General features: G+C 41.1%; 1 protein-coding gene across 1 annotated transcript in view; it reads left to right on the forward strand.

Annotated features, from left to right (window-relative positions):
• The window catches only part of LOC136875870 (sodium channel protein Nach-like), a 113,712-nt gene that overhangs the window by 39,900 nt on the left and 53,786 nt on the right, over positions 1-20,026 (forward strand). The window contains exon 3 of the mRNA XM_068228232.1: positions 11,391-11,530. Coding sequence (XP_068084333.1) covers positions 11,391-11,530 — 140 coding nt within the window. The remainder of the gene's footprint in view (positions 1-11,390; positions 11,531-20,026) is intronic.

Here is a 20,026-nt window from a genome sequence, read left to right on the forward strand (position 1 = left end):
TCACCTCCTCCTCCTTGCAGTTTTACGGACAGATGCCCACCTGTGCTAGATAGCCCTTCCCCCTCTACACCGTCGCTAGGGATTTACGTCAATATCCGACAAGACAGAACAAGTTGACGATCTGTAAAAAGCTTCAGTCCTGTTACAGAGCATACAGGACATATGTATAGACTGTTGTTATTTTACAGTAAAAATTTGAATAGTCAGCATACATTCCCCATCGTGTTCTGAACAAGAAAAGAACACTGTCGCTAAGGCTTTACGTCTCTATCCGACGTGTGAAGGAAATCTCTAACAAAGGCATCTGAAATAATCTGTATTACAAATATAGATTTGAACTCTGATCTACCTGATTTAGTCACCGTAACAGAAAAATATGGATTCGAACCCCGTTCTCCCTGTTATAGAATCGAACCCTTATTACTCTGATTAATAGTAGAATAAAAATACCAACACATAAACACTATTAAGAATCTCTTTATATTACTGTAATGGATTCAAACACTGATCACTCTGTTGAATGTTAGATTAAAAAAAGAAAATCTCTAGAAAAACAATTATGGATTCGAACCCCCGTTCTCTCTGTCATAGAATCTAACCCTTATCTACTGACAGAGTAGCTCAGCACACGACCCCTCCAGAAGCTGCCTTGGCCTACCAAGCGACCGCTGTTCTGTCTACAGCCTGTGCTTAGTAGGAGGGCTGTGTGGCTATAAATCGAACCCAACCCCGCTTCAGGAGCTACAATGGGATTCGAACCCACGCACGTCAAAGAGCTCTTGCGAGACAAAATTTCGGCACCTCACCGTCTCCGAAAACCGTAAAAGTAGTTAGTGGGACTTAAAGCAATAACATGATTATTATTATTATTATTATTATTATTATTATTATTATTATTATTATTATTATTATTATTATTATTATTATTATTATTAAAGATTCTGATTATTACAAGCACCGAATGTGTCAAGATAATGTAATGGAATATTACAAACCTGTTATTCGACATTGTAGAAATAAACTGTATGTCAAATAGCTTTGTTGGAGGGCTGCATGGTTATAAATCGAACCCGACCCCGCGAAGCTTCAGGAGCGACAGTGGAATTCGAACTCAGTATCCCTTGGATGAGGAGGATTTATTATGCTGACCACGCACATTACTTCGTAATCTGCAGGCCTTTAGAAGGGGCTGAGCAGCAGTCGCTTGGTAGGCAAAATACGCGTTACCGCTCGTACTACGTTTCTAGCAGAGCGAAGGCAAAATCGAACCTAGCCCTCTACTACTACCACTATTATGTTAAAGAACTCCTGCAGGGACAAAATTCCGTTACCACGTCGTTATCTACAACTTGGCAGATTCAATCCTGGCTGATAACCGTAGGTTTGATTCCCTACTAGGCCTAGGGATTTTTGTTTTCTTATCCAGTTTTGAGATCAAAAATACTTGATAAATTTAATTTTGTATAATGCTTGCGCACCAGTGGCGTGCGTTTAATTCACTATTCTTTACAGGACAAGAACGTTGTTCGCACCGACACAGACAGATCTTATGGCGGCGATGGGACAGGAAAGGCCTAGGAATAGGAAGGAAGCGGCCGTGGCCTTGATTAGGGTATAGCCCCAGCATTTGTCATTTGCCTGTTCCGAGTTCGATTTGTAACTATCATCCCGCTATGGATTTAAACCCAGAGACCCACAAAACTAAAGACTGGAACGCTGTTCATTTACGAAGGTGATGGGCCAGCCCACTCTCAACGGATTAAATCACGGTTCTTAACAGAACAAGAACGGTGTTCGTACTGACACAGATAGGTCTTAGAGCGACGATAGGGCAGGAGGCCTAGGAATAAGAGGTGGAATCCGTCGTTGAATCCGGGGAAGAAACCTTCTCTGAAGCGTAAACGGATTAAATAATAATAATAATAATAATAATAATAATAATAATAATAATAATAATAATAGGTCTAATAATAATAATAATAATAATAATAATAATAAAATAGGTGTATGGCCTCCGGAAATGTCTGATGCAGGTTTTTCGAGATGACGCCTATGGACGACCTACGCGTATGTGAAGATAGAGCCCTACATAGGAAGAAATCTAATATTGAAAGCGACACACACACACACTCACGCACATGCACCGCTCAGTCCCGAACTGGAGGAATTAATAAATGAAGGTTAAACATTCTCGATGCCTTTGCTGGCGGGACCTAGTGTTTACAGTGCACTATGTCTTCTGGTATGGGCTAGAGCAATTTTGTTACTTTCATAGATCTGTCTCTGTCTTATCCTTGGCTTTGACAATATGAAAGTGACTGAGGTATGAGCGATGCTAGTAATGCCAATCCTTATGCAGCCAGTCCCTGCTATGAATGGTGTGAAAATGTTGCTCATAGGGTCGGTTGGTGTATGCATTTCAGTGGGCTTGGCAGACTGATATGTAATAGCAACTCTGGCTCGGCGAGGAAAGCAACGGGAAACTACCTCATTCCTCATTTCACTAGTACGCCTCTTCAGTGATGCCTAGGCCATCTATGACAGCTGATGGCAGAGCTGTTGAGGATCCCACCAGCGGCATCGCTGACGGACTGAACATACAAACGTTCTCGACCTGGCCGGCAATTGAATCAGTGGCTCCTAGGTCCAAAGACCAGCATGGTAACTATACAGCTACGGAGCTACAATAGACAGATGATAAGTGGCCATGATATTTTATTATTAGATCTCGATATGTCATTTTACTCCCAGGATTTTTCCATTCATGCAGATGTGAGTCCTTCTTAACAAGAAATTCATGTTTCTAAATGATTATAAGTTTCCTCACCGGAAGAAACGGGTACTGCAAGTACGATCAAACTGTCACATCTTGGGAAATACATTCATTTATTTATTTACTTATTTATTTAATCCGTTTACCCTCCAGGGTCCCCCCCCCCCACGACCGCCAACCCGTCGGACAATAGAGGCTGACTCTCGGATAGTTATTCAAAAAGGAAAAAAATATTGGTCCGCCTCTGTGGTATAGTGGTTAGTGTGATTAGCTGCCACACCCAGACGCCCGGGTTCGATTCCATCGATTCCCGGCTCTGCCACGAAATTTGAAAAGTGGTACGTGGGCTGGAACGGGTTCCACTCAGCCTCGGGAAGTCAAATGAGTAGAGGTGGGTTCGATTCCCACCTCAGCCATCCTGGAAGTGGTTTTCCGTGATTTCCCACTTCTCCTGCAGGCAAATGACGGGATGGTACCTAACTTAAGGCCACGGCCGCTTCCTTCCCTCTTCCTTGTCTATCCCTTCCGATCCTTCCATCCCCCCGCAAGGCCCCTGTTCAGCATAGCAGGTGAGGCCGCCTGGGCGAGGTACTGGTCATTCTCCCCAGTTGTATCTCCCTACCTAATATCTCACGCTCCAGGACACTGCCCTTGAGGTGGTTGAGGTGAGATCCCTCGCTGAGTCCGAGGGAAAAATCAACCCTGGAGAGTAAGCACGCTAATAAAGAAAGAAAGTTAGAAAAAAAATTGTTCCATTCATATTCTCATAAATTGTGTACTGTGCCATCTCCTCATAACTGATAATAGGTCTTACTTTTAATTGACAGTAAACCTAATAATCTACTCGAAGAGAGCAGAGCCTGTATTATCCCAGAATCCTACCAGTCCTTCCCTCCAGAGACAGCCACTGGTCTCTTCAACAAGAAGGAATTAGAAACAGACTCATTATCATAAAAAGGAAAGAAAAATCAGGAAATAAATGAAAAGCAGGCGATTTACATTTTCTTACCTTACTGTCATAGCAGTTGTTAAAGATGACCTCCAGTTTTGCTCATGCAAACTGGTCATCTTCGAAGGCAATTCTGTGACGTGCGTCATAATTAGTCTTCTATTATTTCACTTATCACAAGCACGGACATGGGGTACAGAAGTTCCCGGAATTCGTTTGCAATACTCCGCGCACACCTATCATTCGATTTATTTTTGAACAGATATCAGTAGCGGCTCGTGCTGAATAATATTGGTGGTTCTGCTCTTTGACCCCAGTCCATTGCAGTAAGTGTAATAGACAAATCTAAATTCATATTGCATGCGGAAAGTGTCAGCTGAGCTCGTGTGAATCCGTCCTCCAACCCCGCGGAAACGCTTTACTCCATGTCCTATCAGTGTGCAGTTCTCGAAAATATACCGAAATAATACTGATAGACGTTCATCTCTATTTGTAAGACCCCGATTTCGAGGGACATCGACAATATAAATAACTGACTGGTACAAAAAACAACAATTAAAAAAGCTGCAAAAAATAAAGCCCCTCTTCCCCTTATCGAAAAATGTTGATCTATCGACACATTCATATTTACAAAGGTTCCGAGACCTGCATACATCTTTGGCATCCGGCTTTCTTTAATGGAGGGGGAACATCATCTGATGGTACTAGCGTTTCTGCTTTTATTTTCATGACTACCTAACTCGGAAGAATTCACTACCATTACGGAGAAATATAGTCATGATTACTTGTAGGTCTAAGAACTCGCTCATTCATTTCGTACGAGAGAGAATGTTTTCGGTCGTTGGATAGAATTTGAAGTCCTGATCATTTACACCAAAGATAGAAAAATATACATACCCCCAATCATAAGGTACATTGTTTGAAGACTGAAACATCTAGTAAATTGATTTTGTGTTACTTAATCACAACCATCATCTTTTATCACGCATTTATCCTGTATTTAAGCTATTTGAGCTTTCTTTCTACTAAACAAAAGCATCACAACTATACTATAGTATCTGAGAATGATGACATGTAAGAATTTTAAACCATATCAATATCCACACAGTTTAAGTTCTCTATTTACACTGATGAGTACAATGGAGGGAGCTTTTCCCAAACAGCTGAGATTTCAACATGCTCGCTAGCTGCAGCCGGATCTATGCGACTGTCACTCCCCTGGCTGCAGCGATTCTCTCACGGACGGTGGCGCTGTCTAGTGTATTATTTACTAACTCTATGGTCACGGGAATAGGCCAGCCGTACTGCAAGGCGTGCAGTTCATACAGAACCTTATAGGCGACCCTTAGCCACCTATCGGAAAGAAAGCTGCAATTAAGTGTGCTCTCCTAATGTTTTCTCGTTCACAGATAAACAGGGTTGCCAGATCACCAGCAGCTGTATGGGTATCGATCTTTGGCTCGATATAAACACTCAATATGAAGGATGGAATCGCTAATCGCTAAATATTACTGTATATCTTTCGTTGTGGTGGTTCTGCAGCTCTGCAGATCGTATTATGGAGCCGCGCCTGATAGATATGTTTCAACAACAAACACTCTTGCTCATTGGTGTACTTACTTTGCACTTTATAATCACAATCGCCAAGCACGTCTAGTAAATTACAGGTCTCACTTGCACAAGTACAGAGTTCTACAAACAATCGAGCCTTACAGGACAGAGAATGGGACACCAGGCGGCTCATTCCTTGTGCGGGGTACGACCTGTACTTCACGTCAGCTCGCTATGCGCGCCTCGTTTGAGTTTGCCGTAAACTCTTGTTTGGTGACCATTGTATATACAGTACAATGGCATTATCTTTTCCTTTTGCAGCCTTTTAGAAAGTAGCCATGCGGAAACTGATCACTGAACAGGGGAGCAAACGCACTGTTCGCTTTGCAAATCAGCAGTTCGTTATTCCGACATTTCACCAGATTTAACAGCCCTTGTTTTCTTTTCTTGGGCTTCTCAACAACCTCTGAAGAGTTCAAGAACAAAATTCAAACGCAAAATTGATACGTCACAGCCAGAAACTCTTGAAAAAACTATGAAAAGTTGTGCTTTGAAATGAGCCCTCCTTCGTGAGGAATGCAATGATGGTCATGTGAAGGGCCGGCCCCCTGGTGTAGGGGTCGCGTGCCTGCCTCTTACCCGGAGGCCCCGGGTTCGATTCCCGGCCAGGTCAGGGATTTTTACCTGGACCTGAGGGCTGGTTCGAGGTCCACTCAGCCTACGTGATTAGAATTGAGGAGCTATCTGACGGTGAGATGGCGGCCCCGGTCTAGAAAGCCAAGAATAACGGCCGAGAGGATTCGTCGTGTTGACCACACGACACCTCGTAATCTGCAGGCCCTCGGGCTGAGCAGCGGTCGCTTGGTAGGCCAAGGCCCTTCAAGGGCTGTAGTGCCATGGGGTTTGGGTTTGGGTTTGGGTTTGGGTCATGTGAAGGACATGTTTTGTTTTTTTGTTTTTTCAGAATATTAGCACACATTTTCAAAATAACCATGAAATGCTTGTGATACAACGCTGACATTGTTTTCCAAAAACAGGCTATAAATAATTAATTAAACCTCCTCTGCGAACCATGTGACCTTGCCGCGGTGGGGAGGCTTGCGTGTCCCAATGATGCAGATAGCCGAGCCGCAGGTGCAACCATATCGGATGGGTATCTGTTGAGAGACCAGACTAACGAATGGTTCATCGAAAGGGGGGTAGCAGCCTTTCGGTTGTTGCAAGGGCGGCAGTCTAGATGATTGACTGATACGGCCTTGTAATAATTCTCAACATGGCTTGGCTGTGTTGATACTGCTACACGGCTGAAAGCAACGGGAAACTACAGCCGTAACCACCTCCCGAGGACATGGAGCTCTCTCTGTATGAAAGATGTACTGATGATGGCTTCCTCTCGGGTAAAATATTCCGGAGGTAAACTAGTCCCCCATTCGGATCTCCGGGTGGGGACTACACGAGAGGGGGCGATCATCAGGAAGATGGATACTGACATTCTGCGAGTCGGAGCGTGGAATGTTAGGAGTTTGAATCGTTGTGGTAGGTTAGAGAATCTGAAAAGGGAGATGGATAGGCTAAAGTTAGATGTAGTTGGTATAAGTGAAGTACGTTGGCAGGAAGAACAGGATTTTTGGTCAGGCGACTACCGAATTATCAACACGAAATCAAACAGGGGTAATGCAGGAGTTGGTTTAATAATGAATAAGAAAATAGGGCAGCGGATAAGCTACTACGACCAGCATAGTGAAAGAATTATTGTCGCCAAGATAGACACCAAACCAATGCCCACCACAATAGTGCAGGTCTATATGCCTACTAGTTCAGCGGATGATGAAGAAATTGAAAGAATATATGAGGAGATAGAAGATTTAATACAATATGTCAAAGGTGACGAGAATCTAATTGTGATGGGAGACTGGAACGCAGTGGTAGGCCAAGGAAGAGAAGGTAGCACAGTAGGAGAATTTGGATTGGGACAAAGGAACGAAAGAGGAAGTCGGCTGGTTGAATTCTGCACTGACCATAATTTAGTCCTCGCCAATACTTGGTTCAAACACCACAAACGACGGCTGTATACGTGGACGAGACCTGGAGACACTGGAAGGTATCAAATAGACTTCATTATGATTAGGCAGAGATTCAGAAACCAGGTGTTGGATTGCAAAACTTTCCCAGGAGCAGACGTGGACTCTGACCACAACTTGTTGGTCATGAAATGCCATCTGAAGTTGAAGAAATTGAAGAAAGGAAAGAATGCAAAAAGATGGGATCTAGACAAGTTGAAAGAAAAGAGTGTGATGGATCGTTTCAAGGAACATGTTGCACAAGGACTAAATGAAAAGGCCGAAAGAAACACAGTAGAGGAAGAGTGGAGAGTCATGAAAAATGAAGTCAGTAGGGCTGCTGAAGAAATGTTAGGAAGGAAGAAAAGATCAACTAAGAATCAGTGGATAACTCAGGAGATACTAGACCTGATTGATGAACGACGAAAATACAAAAATGCTAGAAATGAAGAGGGCAGAAAAGAATACAGGCGATTAAAGAATCAAGTGGATAGAAAGTGCAAGGTAGCTAAGGAAGAATGGCTGAAGGAGAAGTGCAAGGATGTCGAAGGCTGTATGGTCCTGGGAAAGGTAGATGCTGCATACAGGAAAATCAAGGAAACCTTTGGAGAAAGGAAATCTAGGTGCATGAATATTAAGAGCTCAGATGGAAAGCCACTTCTAGGGAAAGAAGACAAAGCAGAAAGATGGCAGGAGCATATCCAACAGTTGTATCAAGGTAACGATGTAGATAATTTCGTTCTGGAACATGAAGAGGCTGTTGATGCTGATGAAATGGGAGACCCAATTTTGAGGTCAGAGTTTGACAGAGCTGTGAGTGACCTAAATAGGAACAAGGCACCTGGAATTGATGATATTCCCTCTGAATTACTGACTGCCTTAGGAGAAACCAGCATGGTAAGGTTATTTCATTTAGTGTGCAAGATGTATGAGACAGGAGAAGTCCCATCCGATTTTCGGCAGAATGTTGTTATACCTATTCCCAAGAAAGCCGGTGCTGACAGGTGTGAAAACTACCGCACTATTAGTTTAGTATCTCATGCCTGCAAAATTTTAACACGTATTATTTACAGAAGAATGGAAAAACAAGTTGAAGCTGAGTTGGGGGAAGATCAATTTGGCTTCAGAAGAAATGTAGGAACACGTGAAGCAATCCTGACTTTACGTCTGATCTTAGAGGATCGAATCAAGAAGGACAAGCCCACGTACATGGCATTCGTAGATCTAGAAAAGGCATTCGATAATGTTGATTGGACCAGGCTATTTATGATTCTGAAGATGATAGGGATCAGATACCGAGAACGAAGAATCATCTACAACCTGTATAAAAATCAGTCTGCAGTGATAAGAATCGAAGGCTTTGAAAAAGAAGCAGCAATCCAGAAAGGAGTGAGGCAAGGCTGCAGTTTGTCCCCTCTCCTTTTCAATGTTTACATAGAACAGGCAGTAAAGGAAATCAAAGAGAAATTTGGAAAGGGAATCACAGTCCAAGGAGAGGAAATCAAAACCTTGAGATTTGCCGATGATATTGTTATTTTATCTGAGACTGCAGAAGATCTCGAGAAGTTGCTGAATGGTATGGATGAAGTCTTAGGTAAGGAGTACAAGATGAAAATAAATAAGTCCAAAACAAAAGTAATGGAGTGCAGTCGAACGAAGGCAGGTGATATAGGAAATATTAGATTAGGAAACGAAGTCTTAAAGGAAGTAGATGAATATTGTTATTTGGGTAGTAAAATAACCAACGATGGCAGAAGTAAGGAGGACATAAAATGCAGACTAGCACAAGCAAGGAAGAGCTTTCTTAAGAAAAGAAATTTGCTCACTTCAAACATTGATATCGGAATTAGAAAGATGTTTTTGAAGACTTTTGTGTGGAGCGTGGCATTGTATGGAAGTGAAACATGGACGATAACTAGCTCAGAAAGAAAGAGAATAGAAGCTTTTGAAATGTGGTGTTATAGAAGAATGCTGAAGGTGAGATGGATAGATCGAATCACGAATGAAGAGATACTGAATCGAATTGGTGAGAGGAGATCGATTTGGCTAAATTTGACGAGAAGAAGAGATAGAATGATAGGACACATCTTAAGACACCCAGGACTTGTTCAGTTGGTTTTTGAAGGAAGTGTAGGTGGCAAGAACGGTAGGGGTAGACCAAGGTATGAATATGACAAACAGATTAGAGCAGATGTAGGATGCAATAGTTACGTAGAAATGAAAAGATTAGCACAGGATAGGGTGGCATGGAGAGCTGCATCAAACCAGTCTATGGACTGATGACTCAAACAACAACAACAACAACACAACAACAACAAATAATTAAAACCCATACGAAACTTTTGCACTATTCTGTATAATACATTTCTACATCTAAACGTACAGGCCCGGTTTTCTCATCGAATGTTAAGTGTTAACACTGCTGTTAAGTAGACTTAACATACAATTTAACTAAAAGACCGTCTCATCAAGAATTTTTTTGGTTTGCTTTATGTCGCCCCGACACAGATAGGTCTTATGGCGACGATGGGATAGGAGAGGGCTAGGAGTGGGAAGAAAGTGGCCGTGGCGTAAATTAAGATACAGCCCCAGCATTTGCCTGGTGTGAAAATGGGAAACCACGGAAAACCGTATTCAGAGTTGCCGATAGCGGAGTTCGAACGTGCTATGTCCCGGATACAAGCTCACAGCTGCGCGCTCCTAACCGCACGGCCAGCTCACCGGTCAAGAATTGTGACACTAACAAATGGTTAAAACGTGTGTGAAATTAGCATGACACCAACTCTGTGTTAAACTTCGTAACATCTGTTAAAATTTCAAAAAGGTAGCATCTAGAATACATAAGTTTGAAGTATGTTGTAAGTATGAAAACTATATAGTATAAACTGAAAAATGCAAAGGATGATCGATAGTAAGAAAAAAGTGCCCTTTTAGACTTTTCAGAAGAGAGTTTTCTATAAATATACGGAGCTAATTACGAAAGTCATAATGAACAAGATACTAGAAAAAAATTGAAAATAGGTTATAATTTCCCACACAGATTGCAACATATTAGTGTCTCCAGTGCAGGAGTAGCTTATAGTTTTTAGATATGCTTCAGAGTCTTTTCATGTAATTGTAGGCGACTACGCTTATGAATGCAAGGCAAGGGTGTTTAATATTGTGCAAAATGATTCCGCTGCATTGGCAAGGTAATACATTACTTTCCCCGCAATAAAAGAATGCCCGAAAATCATTCATGATGTATATTAACCATCACATTTTCCCAGTGTTGTAGGAATCTTAGATTGTTCTTATATAATTATACAATGAATGTTGTGATATAACCGTCCGTTCTTTTATTTTTCAAGCACACCCGCATATTTTCAAATTAATTCTATAATAGCGTTTGTTTCGTATTGTTATAATAACGCTTCTGTTGCCTCTTACTGTACATGTTTACGTCTTAGCGGTCTCCGCTAACCAGAACGTATGTGTGACAAAATACAATTTCAATATACCACTCTGGGCGCTTTATGTGAACAAACAAAAGACGCTCACTGTCAAACGTGTTCGGAAATCTCATGGAAAGGTGTTCGTCTTTAACAATTATTTCGTAACAAATGTTAGAAATGTGTTCGTGAGACAGGGAACTTTCAACCGAAATGTTAAATTAATAACAGCCGGGCTGAGGAGCTGGCCTTCTGACTCCAACGTGGTAGGTTCGATCCTGGTTCAGACCGGTGGTATTTGAAGGTACGCAAATAGGTCAGCCTCGTGTCGGTAGAGTTACCGGTTCGTAAACGAACTCCTGCGGGAGAAAATTCCTGCACCTCGGTGTCTCCGAAAATCTTCAGAAATAGTTAGTGGGACGCAAAATTAATTAATAACAGTTGTTAGTTAACTTTTGTTAAGTAAAATGTAATACAGATTTGAAGAAACCGAGACATAGAGTTTTTGTAATTTCAAAAACAAGCTTCCAGAGTTTTGTAACTGTTGACATCGTAATCATAGCCACGGAATATCCAGTTTGACGGAGAATTGTACTATGATTCTATGTTTGATATTTAAAGTGCAGATGGCGACAAAGACGCCTCCTGACGCCAGAGAGACCCGCTGGACAGATCTCCTGTGGAATGTTGTGGAGGACTACTTCGAGAATACCACTCTCCATGGCTATCGTTACCTTACAGAGCCGGGGCGACATTGGGTAGAAAGGTAAGTGGTACTTCCTTGGAACTTGAGCCGAAATACTGTAGAGCTCTTTGAGAGCCACAGAGCCGCACAGTTTATTAATTTAAATCTCCTTTCTTACTCGCTTTATAGGACTCAGATTTGTACAACATATAACATTTTTAGTATCACCATGATTTCATGGTAAATAAATGATCATTTTATGCTTCTCTGAGCCCAAATATACTGTACTTACTTTATTTTGCATATAGGTGATTATTTTAGATAATATGGAGTTTGTCACATATTCATAATTCTGGAGTCATATTCAAGTGAGTGCATATTTCTTATTTGTAACGAGTACAAGCATATTTAAATGAGCGTTGTTACAGGGTGATTATTTTACGACCGGTGTATTTGTAGATAAGAATCATGTCTACTTTTGCTTGTTCGTCACTGATTCACTATTTTCGTATTTGAAACGTAACGTATCTTTCTTTATGTAAGCCGACGTAAGTGGTGCAGTCGATTGATTGTTGTCCTTCTGTTTCCAAGGAACCGCGTGTTGTACCACCAAATTATTATTATTATTATTATTATTATTATTATTATTATTATTAATAATATATTAAAAGAGTTTACTAAAGACAGCTTTGGCAAATCCATCCGTACATTCTACTGGACCGATTTGCTCCATTTCGTGTTTTATTCACTCCGGAACTCCCTGCCGGTGAATCAAGAGACATTGATAGGTCTCTAAGTTCAGCCAACTTTGAATAATTATAAAATCAAATCATTAAACGAGCACTCCAATAATTGCAGGCGAAGGATTACCCTAACCAGCAATACATATACCCGCGAGTAACACTTTCATTAATATTTTGTTCTGTAGTAAAGTCATTGTCCGCCTCTGTGGTGTAGTGGTTAGTGTGATTAGCTGCCACCCCCGGAGGCCCAGGTTGGCTCTGCTACGAAATTTAAAAAGTGGTACAAGGGCTGGAATGGGGTCCACTCAGCCTCGGGAGATCAACTGAGTAGAGGTGGGTTCGATTCCCACCTCAGCCATCCTGGAAGTGGTTTTCTGTGGTTTCCCACTTCTCCTCCAGGCAAATGCCGGGATGTTACCTAATTTAAGGCCACGGCCGCTTCCTTCCCTCTTCCTTGCCTTTCCTTTCGAGTCTTCCCATCCCCCACCAAGGCCCCTGTTCAGCATAGTAGGTGAGGCCGCCTGGGCAAGGTACTGGTCATTCTCTCCAGTTGTATCCCCCAACCCAATGTCTCACGCTCCAGGACACTGCCCTTGAGGCGGTAGAGGTGGGATCCCTCGCTGCGTCCGAGGGTAAGCAGATTCAGAAGAAAGAAAGTAAAGTGATTGCATGCAGCCATGTTTGATTACTACCTGTCAAGCCAGAGAGTATACACTTCCTCTGATCACAGAGGAATACTATTCTCTGCTAGATACTCTTTGATTATCTAACCTTTCTCAGCTTCCAAATATATTCAACAGATGGCAGAGCGTTCCTAATAACTTACATGCTGCTAAGAAAAGAGTCTACGTACAAATAGACTCATCATGACACATACCTTAGACCAGGGATGGCGAACCTTTTCCAGCTAGTGTGCCATTTTATGTCTGGTTTATTATTCTCAACTATTTACTGTGCCACTTGTTACTTTCTTTTAAGGAATGACTACAGCCACCCCCCCCCCCCGCCTCCACCGAATGCCTTTCTTAATTCCAAATTATGTTTCATAATATGTTATTATTCATTTAGTAATTTATTTATTTACTTACTTATTTAGTATATATCTTGTAAATACATTTGGTTGCGTATTTCGTGGTTGTATTTTGCAAATACATCAAAAATACATTTTAAGTATGTAAGTTTGGAGAATACCTAACATTATTTATAAAATATATATATAATAATCTCTCATTGTAACACACTTCGTTATTAAATATCATAAGATATAATAATTAAAAATACTAATATTGCTAATGGACTTTAAGTGAAATATCGTTCTCACATTTAGTACCCATGTCATTTATATTAGGTTCATAACGTCTTGTCTTCAATAACACACGAGGTCTGAACCAAGACGGTTTCTAACTGTTGACTTCACAACGTTTATTGTAGAAAATAGCTGTTCGTAGGCATATGATGACCCAAAGAAAGTAAGTAATGCTGTAGCAAGTTTCTTCATGAAACTTTTGTGGGATGCTGTCCGATTGTTCACGTATTAGGTTGTCTGGCTTCTGGAGAGAGTATTCACCGTCAACAGCACAGTTTATTTTCACCATGCTTTACCAAGTTGTACGAATTTATTGACTCCTGTACTGCTTTCTTCACATTCAATCAACTCCACTTCTAAATGGTCAGTAAAAAATTGACCTTAATGTCACTCATTTGTGCAATATGAGGTTTTGCAATAAAGTGAAATGTTTTCTCCAAATCTCGAAATTGGGAAAATCTCTTGGAAATAATTTGTTTTGAATTTTGTGAGACGTCCACATACTTCTTACAAATACGTTTTCTGCCTTCAAAAGTTAATTGATTTGCAAACTTTGACATCAGTTCAAGTTGTACTGTAAATGAAGGAAAATACTTAAAATTCTTTGTTTCAACATCCCTGACTAATACACGTTTTCTCTGGAATGATTTTATGATCTCAAACAGTCTATCTGCAGGATGTCCCTTTCCTTGTAGTTCCTTATTCATATCATTGTATACTGCTGTAAAATCACGGAGAAACATTCATTCGCACAGCCAAATTGGGTCCGTGAGTTCTGGGAACTCTTCGTGCTTTTCTATAATGAAGAAGCGAATTTCGTCTAAGAGCTCGACAAGCCTCTGGAGTAAATGCCCGCGACTCAGCCAGCGAACATTATTGTACATTACAAGTTCGCCACGGCGAGATTCCCCTTCGTGTAACATTTTCAAGAACTGGCGATTATTTAGAGCACGTGCAGGGATAAAGTTCACAATTTTAGTTACCACCGAGAGTACGCTTTCAAATAACTGCATACCTTCTTTCGCACATACGGCTTCCTGGTGTAACATACGATGGAACTGTAAAATATGATGTTTAACTTTTTCTTTAATAAACTGCACAAACCCATTATGAATACCCACCATACTTGAGGCAATATTCTGCAAGTCAAACCCCATTTTGAATATAAGTTCTTGCTTCACAACCTTCATTATCTCTTTACTTATTGTCGTATTTCGTAAACTCAACAATTTAACATTCTTCCCTCCTCTCATTTCCATAAGGAAAGCAGAAAAAACAGCAATCCTTTCTTGTAAGGTCACATACGTGCTTTCGTCAAGATATACTGAATATATCTGGGAGTTATCCGAATCAGCTTTCAATTGTTCCGAAATATCTTCACTCATCATTATTAGTATACCCTTGACAGTCCGGCTCCACAGCTAAATGGTTAGCGTGCTGGCCTTTGGCCACAGGGGTCCCGGGTTCGATTCCCGGCAGGGTCGGGAATTTTAACCTTAATTGGTTAATTTCGCTGGCACGGGGGCTGGGTGTATGTGTCGTCTTCATCATCATTTCATCCACATCATGACGCGCAGGTCACCTACGGGTGTCAAATCGAAAGACCTGCATCAGGTAAGCCGAACTTGTCCTCGGACACTCCTGGCACTAAAAGCCATACGCCATTTCATTTCATTACCCTTGACAGTATTTCACCTGGCTAGCTTTTCTTTAATTCTGTTAATTATTTGTTGTTTGTTAGGAAAGTCTTCAATTTAATGTATCGGACGACAATAAGAAAGTCACTTTCAAGAACTCATCGTCAGAAAAAAATCGGTTTCCCATGCTCTAATATGCAGTGAGACAGATGGAAACAACCGCACTGATATTATTACTTGGCCTGAAAGATGATACAACTAGTTTGTTTTGTGTATTATTGGATTTTCTGTGAAACGAGCTCGTTTTTCTTCATTTGGCATGGAACGAACATTTAAATGATTCGTATCGAAATGGCGCTTTAGGCCTACATTAAATGTGCGGGACACGACGGTTTTCAAGCACAGGCAACACACAGCTTTATTGCTTCTTTCTGTCATTCCGAATACCGTTGTCCACTGTTCTTAAAGAACCCGATCTCTACCTTTAAGTTTCTGTTTGTTTTTCTGGGCACCGAAAACGAAATTCAATGAACAGTAACACACAACGAATAATTACGCGCTACTGGCTACCACACACAAGTCAAACTTCACTGACTGACTGACTGACTGACTGACAGACGGCCTGGTTTTCGATATTTATTTCTTACACGTGAAGCACTATAACTATACGATCCATGACATATGTATAGTTTGTATACAAGACGTATATAAAAACGTTAATATGTGCATGTGGTGTGCCACCGAAATCGTGTTCGCGTGTCACCTACTGACACGCGTGGCATAGGTTCGCCATCAATGCCTTAGACATTATCTGGGAACACGTATCGAAGGATAACCTAGCTACACCAGAAAGAGTGAAGGCCATGCATCTTAAAATAGTTATTTCCCTGGCAAAAAAAAAAAAAAAAAAAAAAATATATATATATATATATACTTCTTCAAAACTAACCTATTAGCTCACAAGAAAACCGTTCTATATGGAACTGCCATTGCCTTCTACGACACAACACCAAGCTTTACATCAAGACCTGCAGGATAAAAAAGCGAATATATGGATAGATTTTTACCAAACAGACGGGATGATGACGTCAAAAACCAAACAAACCCCATGGCACTACAGCCCTTGAAGGGCCTTGGCCTACCAAGCGACTGCTGCTCTGCCCGAAGGCCTACATATTACGAGGTGTCATGTGGTCAGCACGACGAATCCTCTCGGCCGTTATTCTTGGCTTTCGAGACCAGGGCCGCTATCTTACCGTCAGATAGCTCCTCAATTCTAATCACGTAGGCTGAGTGAACCTCGAAACAGCCCTCAGGTCCAGGTAAAAATCCCCGTCCTGGCCGGGAATCGAACCCGGGGTCTCCGGGTAAGAGGCAGGCACTCGACCCCTACACCACGGGGCCGGCATGATGACGTCAGGTTGGATGAATTCTGATTATGAACTGCTACATACCATAACGCGCTTCTTATTAAATGTTCGTAAAACCATTGAAAAGGACAGGCAAAATAATATGACAACGACAGGCGTATCAAGACGAGTTATCTGATCTATTGATAACGAGTGCTGCAGAGCAGCGCGGGTCGTCTACTTATTATTATTATTATTATTATTATTATTATTATTATTATTATTATTATTATTATTACTGGCTTCACGTCGCACCAACACAGAGAGGTCTTATAGCGACGATGGGATAGGAAAGGGCTAGAAGTGGGAAGGAAGCGGCCGTGGCCTTAATTAAGGTTCATCCCCAGCATTTGCCCGGTGAGAAAATGGGAAACCAATGGAAACAATCCTCAGGGCTTCCAACAGGTGGGTTCGAACACATTATCTCTCGAATGCAAGCTCACAGCTACGCGCCCCTCACCACACGGCCAATTCGTTCGGTAATTAAATTGTTAACGTTATTTTTTAGGACTCTCTACTTTTCCATATGGACTCTTCTGTAACAGTTCTGTTTGGACCAATTCACTAAATATTAGCATCATCGTATCTATCACAGTTTCTGGCAAACCATGCTTGAGGTCATGTTACTTGTTGGCATTATATTTGCACCAGAAAACTTCACCTTTTGGACCCAGGCCATGTTGAGGTCTTTCACTGGAGGAGGCAGTGTGAAGAAACGATATCCACACCGCACTGCTTTCCTCAATAAATCAACAGTATTTTGAGGTATATCATAGCCGCAATCTTACTATATATAAAAATGAATGTATGTATGTGTGGGTGGGTGTGTAAGTGACACATCTCCTCCTAAACCACTGGAGCAATTTCAACCAGACTTGGTGCACTTATGACTTACAGCACTGTCTGGAGACGAGCACTGTGAGGGTAAGCCATCTGTAGCACTCTTAGGGTGGGGGTCAAGGGGGTTAGGTATAAAAATAATCGAAAATAGTGCCGAATCCAGAGTTACCGGGGTCGCTGAGATGAATAGTGACATTCCCGATTTTTTAAATGTCAAATTTCAGTTCCCTTTTGGGTGGGGGGCGAGGGAGAATTGAGATATAAACATAATCGAAAATAATGTTGAATCCATAGTTTTCTGTGTCGCTGAGATGAATAGTAACATTACAGATTTTTTAAAGTCCAATTTCAGCCCATTTGGCATAATGAGCGAGAGAGGGTGAAAAAGTAAACTGTCCAAAATGACCGAGATAATGGACGTATGTATGTTCCAGCGTGGCTATCAACCAAAATTGTTTCAAGTATGACTAACTACTTGTAAAATATGCTGTGGGAGTAAGACGCCCCTAGAACCACTGGGGAAGGGAGTAAAATATAATCCATATTAATAAATGGAAGTCAGTTTGGAGCGATCTACATACATTATATATTTATCAATTAAGGTATAAAAATGAAAAGAAAGACGTGAATTAATGAGACACTTCCAGGCATCTTAGAAACTTAAAACTTGGTACCAGACAATCTAATGACTTCAGGATCCCTAGAAAAGTCGAAAATTCTCAAAATTCTCTGAGGGGGGGGGGCACGCTGGGATTTTCAAATTTTCATAAGAACGCAGTCGGATATATGTATCTAAAACGATAAACTATAGTTTTCATGGGCTTAGTAGTTTCCTGAAAGTCCTCATTGCAACCCCCTCCCCCATATCAAGATGGCGGCATAATCTGCCAGGCGAGATAAAAAATGAAATTTGGCAAAATTTTAGCTTTTAGCCTGTAACCAACGGAAAAATTACGAGATGTTTGAAATTTGTATTTTTTACCGCCGAAAAATATCGAAATATGGAGGCAATTTTAATGACGGTGCAGACCTTCCTTTCGAGGTATTTGGTGGCTAAACGGTAAGTCTTATCACAAAATGGATGGCACAATCTCGGTTCAATTTGGAGTGATCTACAACTTTGGTTTTATAACTTTTTGTCGTATCTCTATCCCTTATACGTTAGATTTGGCTCTATTTCTGGATTGTACCTATATTTCGCAGTTTGTACACGTATAATTGTTGGTTTGAATCACTTATTGAAAAGATAGGATCATCAAATTTTACACGAATATTGGCCCACCCAGTAGCCATATATGAACAAATTCTGTGTTTGAAGCTGTCACATTAGTATCTGAAAAGTGATTCAGTGTGTGAAAACCTTACACAAATTCACCCTAACCAACGTTTCTAAAACAATTTTACCTTTAAATAGATATAGAAAATGTAGATATAGAAAATATCATAGGACCAGCCATTTAGATCGCTAAATGAGACCAGAGGCGTCTTATCGTACAATCCGTTTTTCGATATGATTCACCGTTTAGCAGCAGTTATTCTGTAAATGAAGGAGAACATGCATATACTTCCCTGTGTCTATCGATATTTATTCATTGAAGTCGATTTGTAGCGATGTAGGAAGGGTGTGTCTGCCATTGTAATTAGTAACTTACAAATCGATAGTAAGTGTCAGCAGGAAGGCGTCTGCTATTGTAATCAGTACTCCCCACATCGACTTTCACTGGCAGTAGGAATGGGGTCCTCCTCCAACTCCTGTGTACCATTGCAATGAATAATTCCCTTCTCCATTTGACTAGCAAAAGGCAAGGGAATATGCATTTTTTCAAAACTCTCTTACCTAATTCTATTTTTCAGTAGGCAAGAATGACCCCCATTATAAACAAATTTACCCAACTAAAATGTGACTGACGTTACGCATAGTGGCCTGCTATTATAATGGAAACTCACCAATTAGGTGTGACTGGCAGTGAGCTGACTGGCATTAGGAAAATGGGTCTGTCATTATAATGATAACAACACAACTCTATTTCGACTGACAGTAGGGAAGGTGCATGCCATTATAATAAAAATTCCTCAAGTGTAATCTGTCTGAAAGTAACGAAAACTCCCCAAATCGATTGTGGCCGCACAGTAGGAGATGGGCCTGCCGTTAAATGAAAATTCTCAACTCCTTTGTGAATTGCAGTAGACAAGTGGATCTGGCATTATCATCCCAACTCCGCAACTCGCACTTTACATTGGAAACGACGTCCTTGTTGTTTCATGGATAACGCCAAGAGACATGCAATTTAAAATATCCTATTCACTTCATGTATAATAATTTACTTCGATATCCGTATACAATATACAATACCGTAGCAAAGCACGGGTACATTTGATAGTAACTCTATAAATGTTTAATCACCTCGCCACTTTATTGGGCAGGCACGTACGAGGGCTGTAAATAAAGTAGTAGAAATATTGATAGAACGTAATATTTAATGAACTAACAAGTACAGCTGCATCACATCCCTTCAATGTAATCATCCGCAAAGTCTATTACCTTTTGCCAAATGTCGGGAATTGGTTGGGGACCATTGGCAAGGCGTCCTCTGTTGATGACAGCGAAGGAGTGCCCTACTGCGTGGAGTAGGCCACGTTAG

This window comes from Anabrus simplex, chromosome 6 (assembly GCF_040414725.1).
Source record: "Anabrus simplex isolate iqAnaSimp1 chromosome 6, ASM4041472v1, whole genome shotgun sequence".
NCBI classification, from domain to species: Eukaryota; Metazoa; Arthropoda; class Insecta; order Orthoptera; family Tettigoniidae; genus Anabrus; species Anabrus simplex.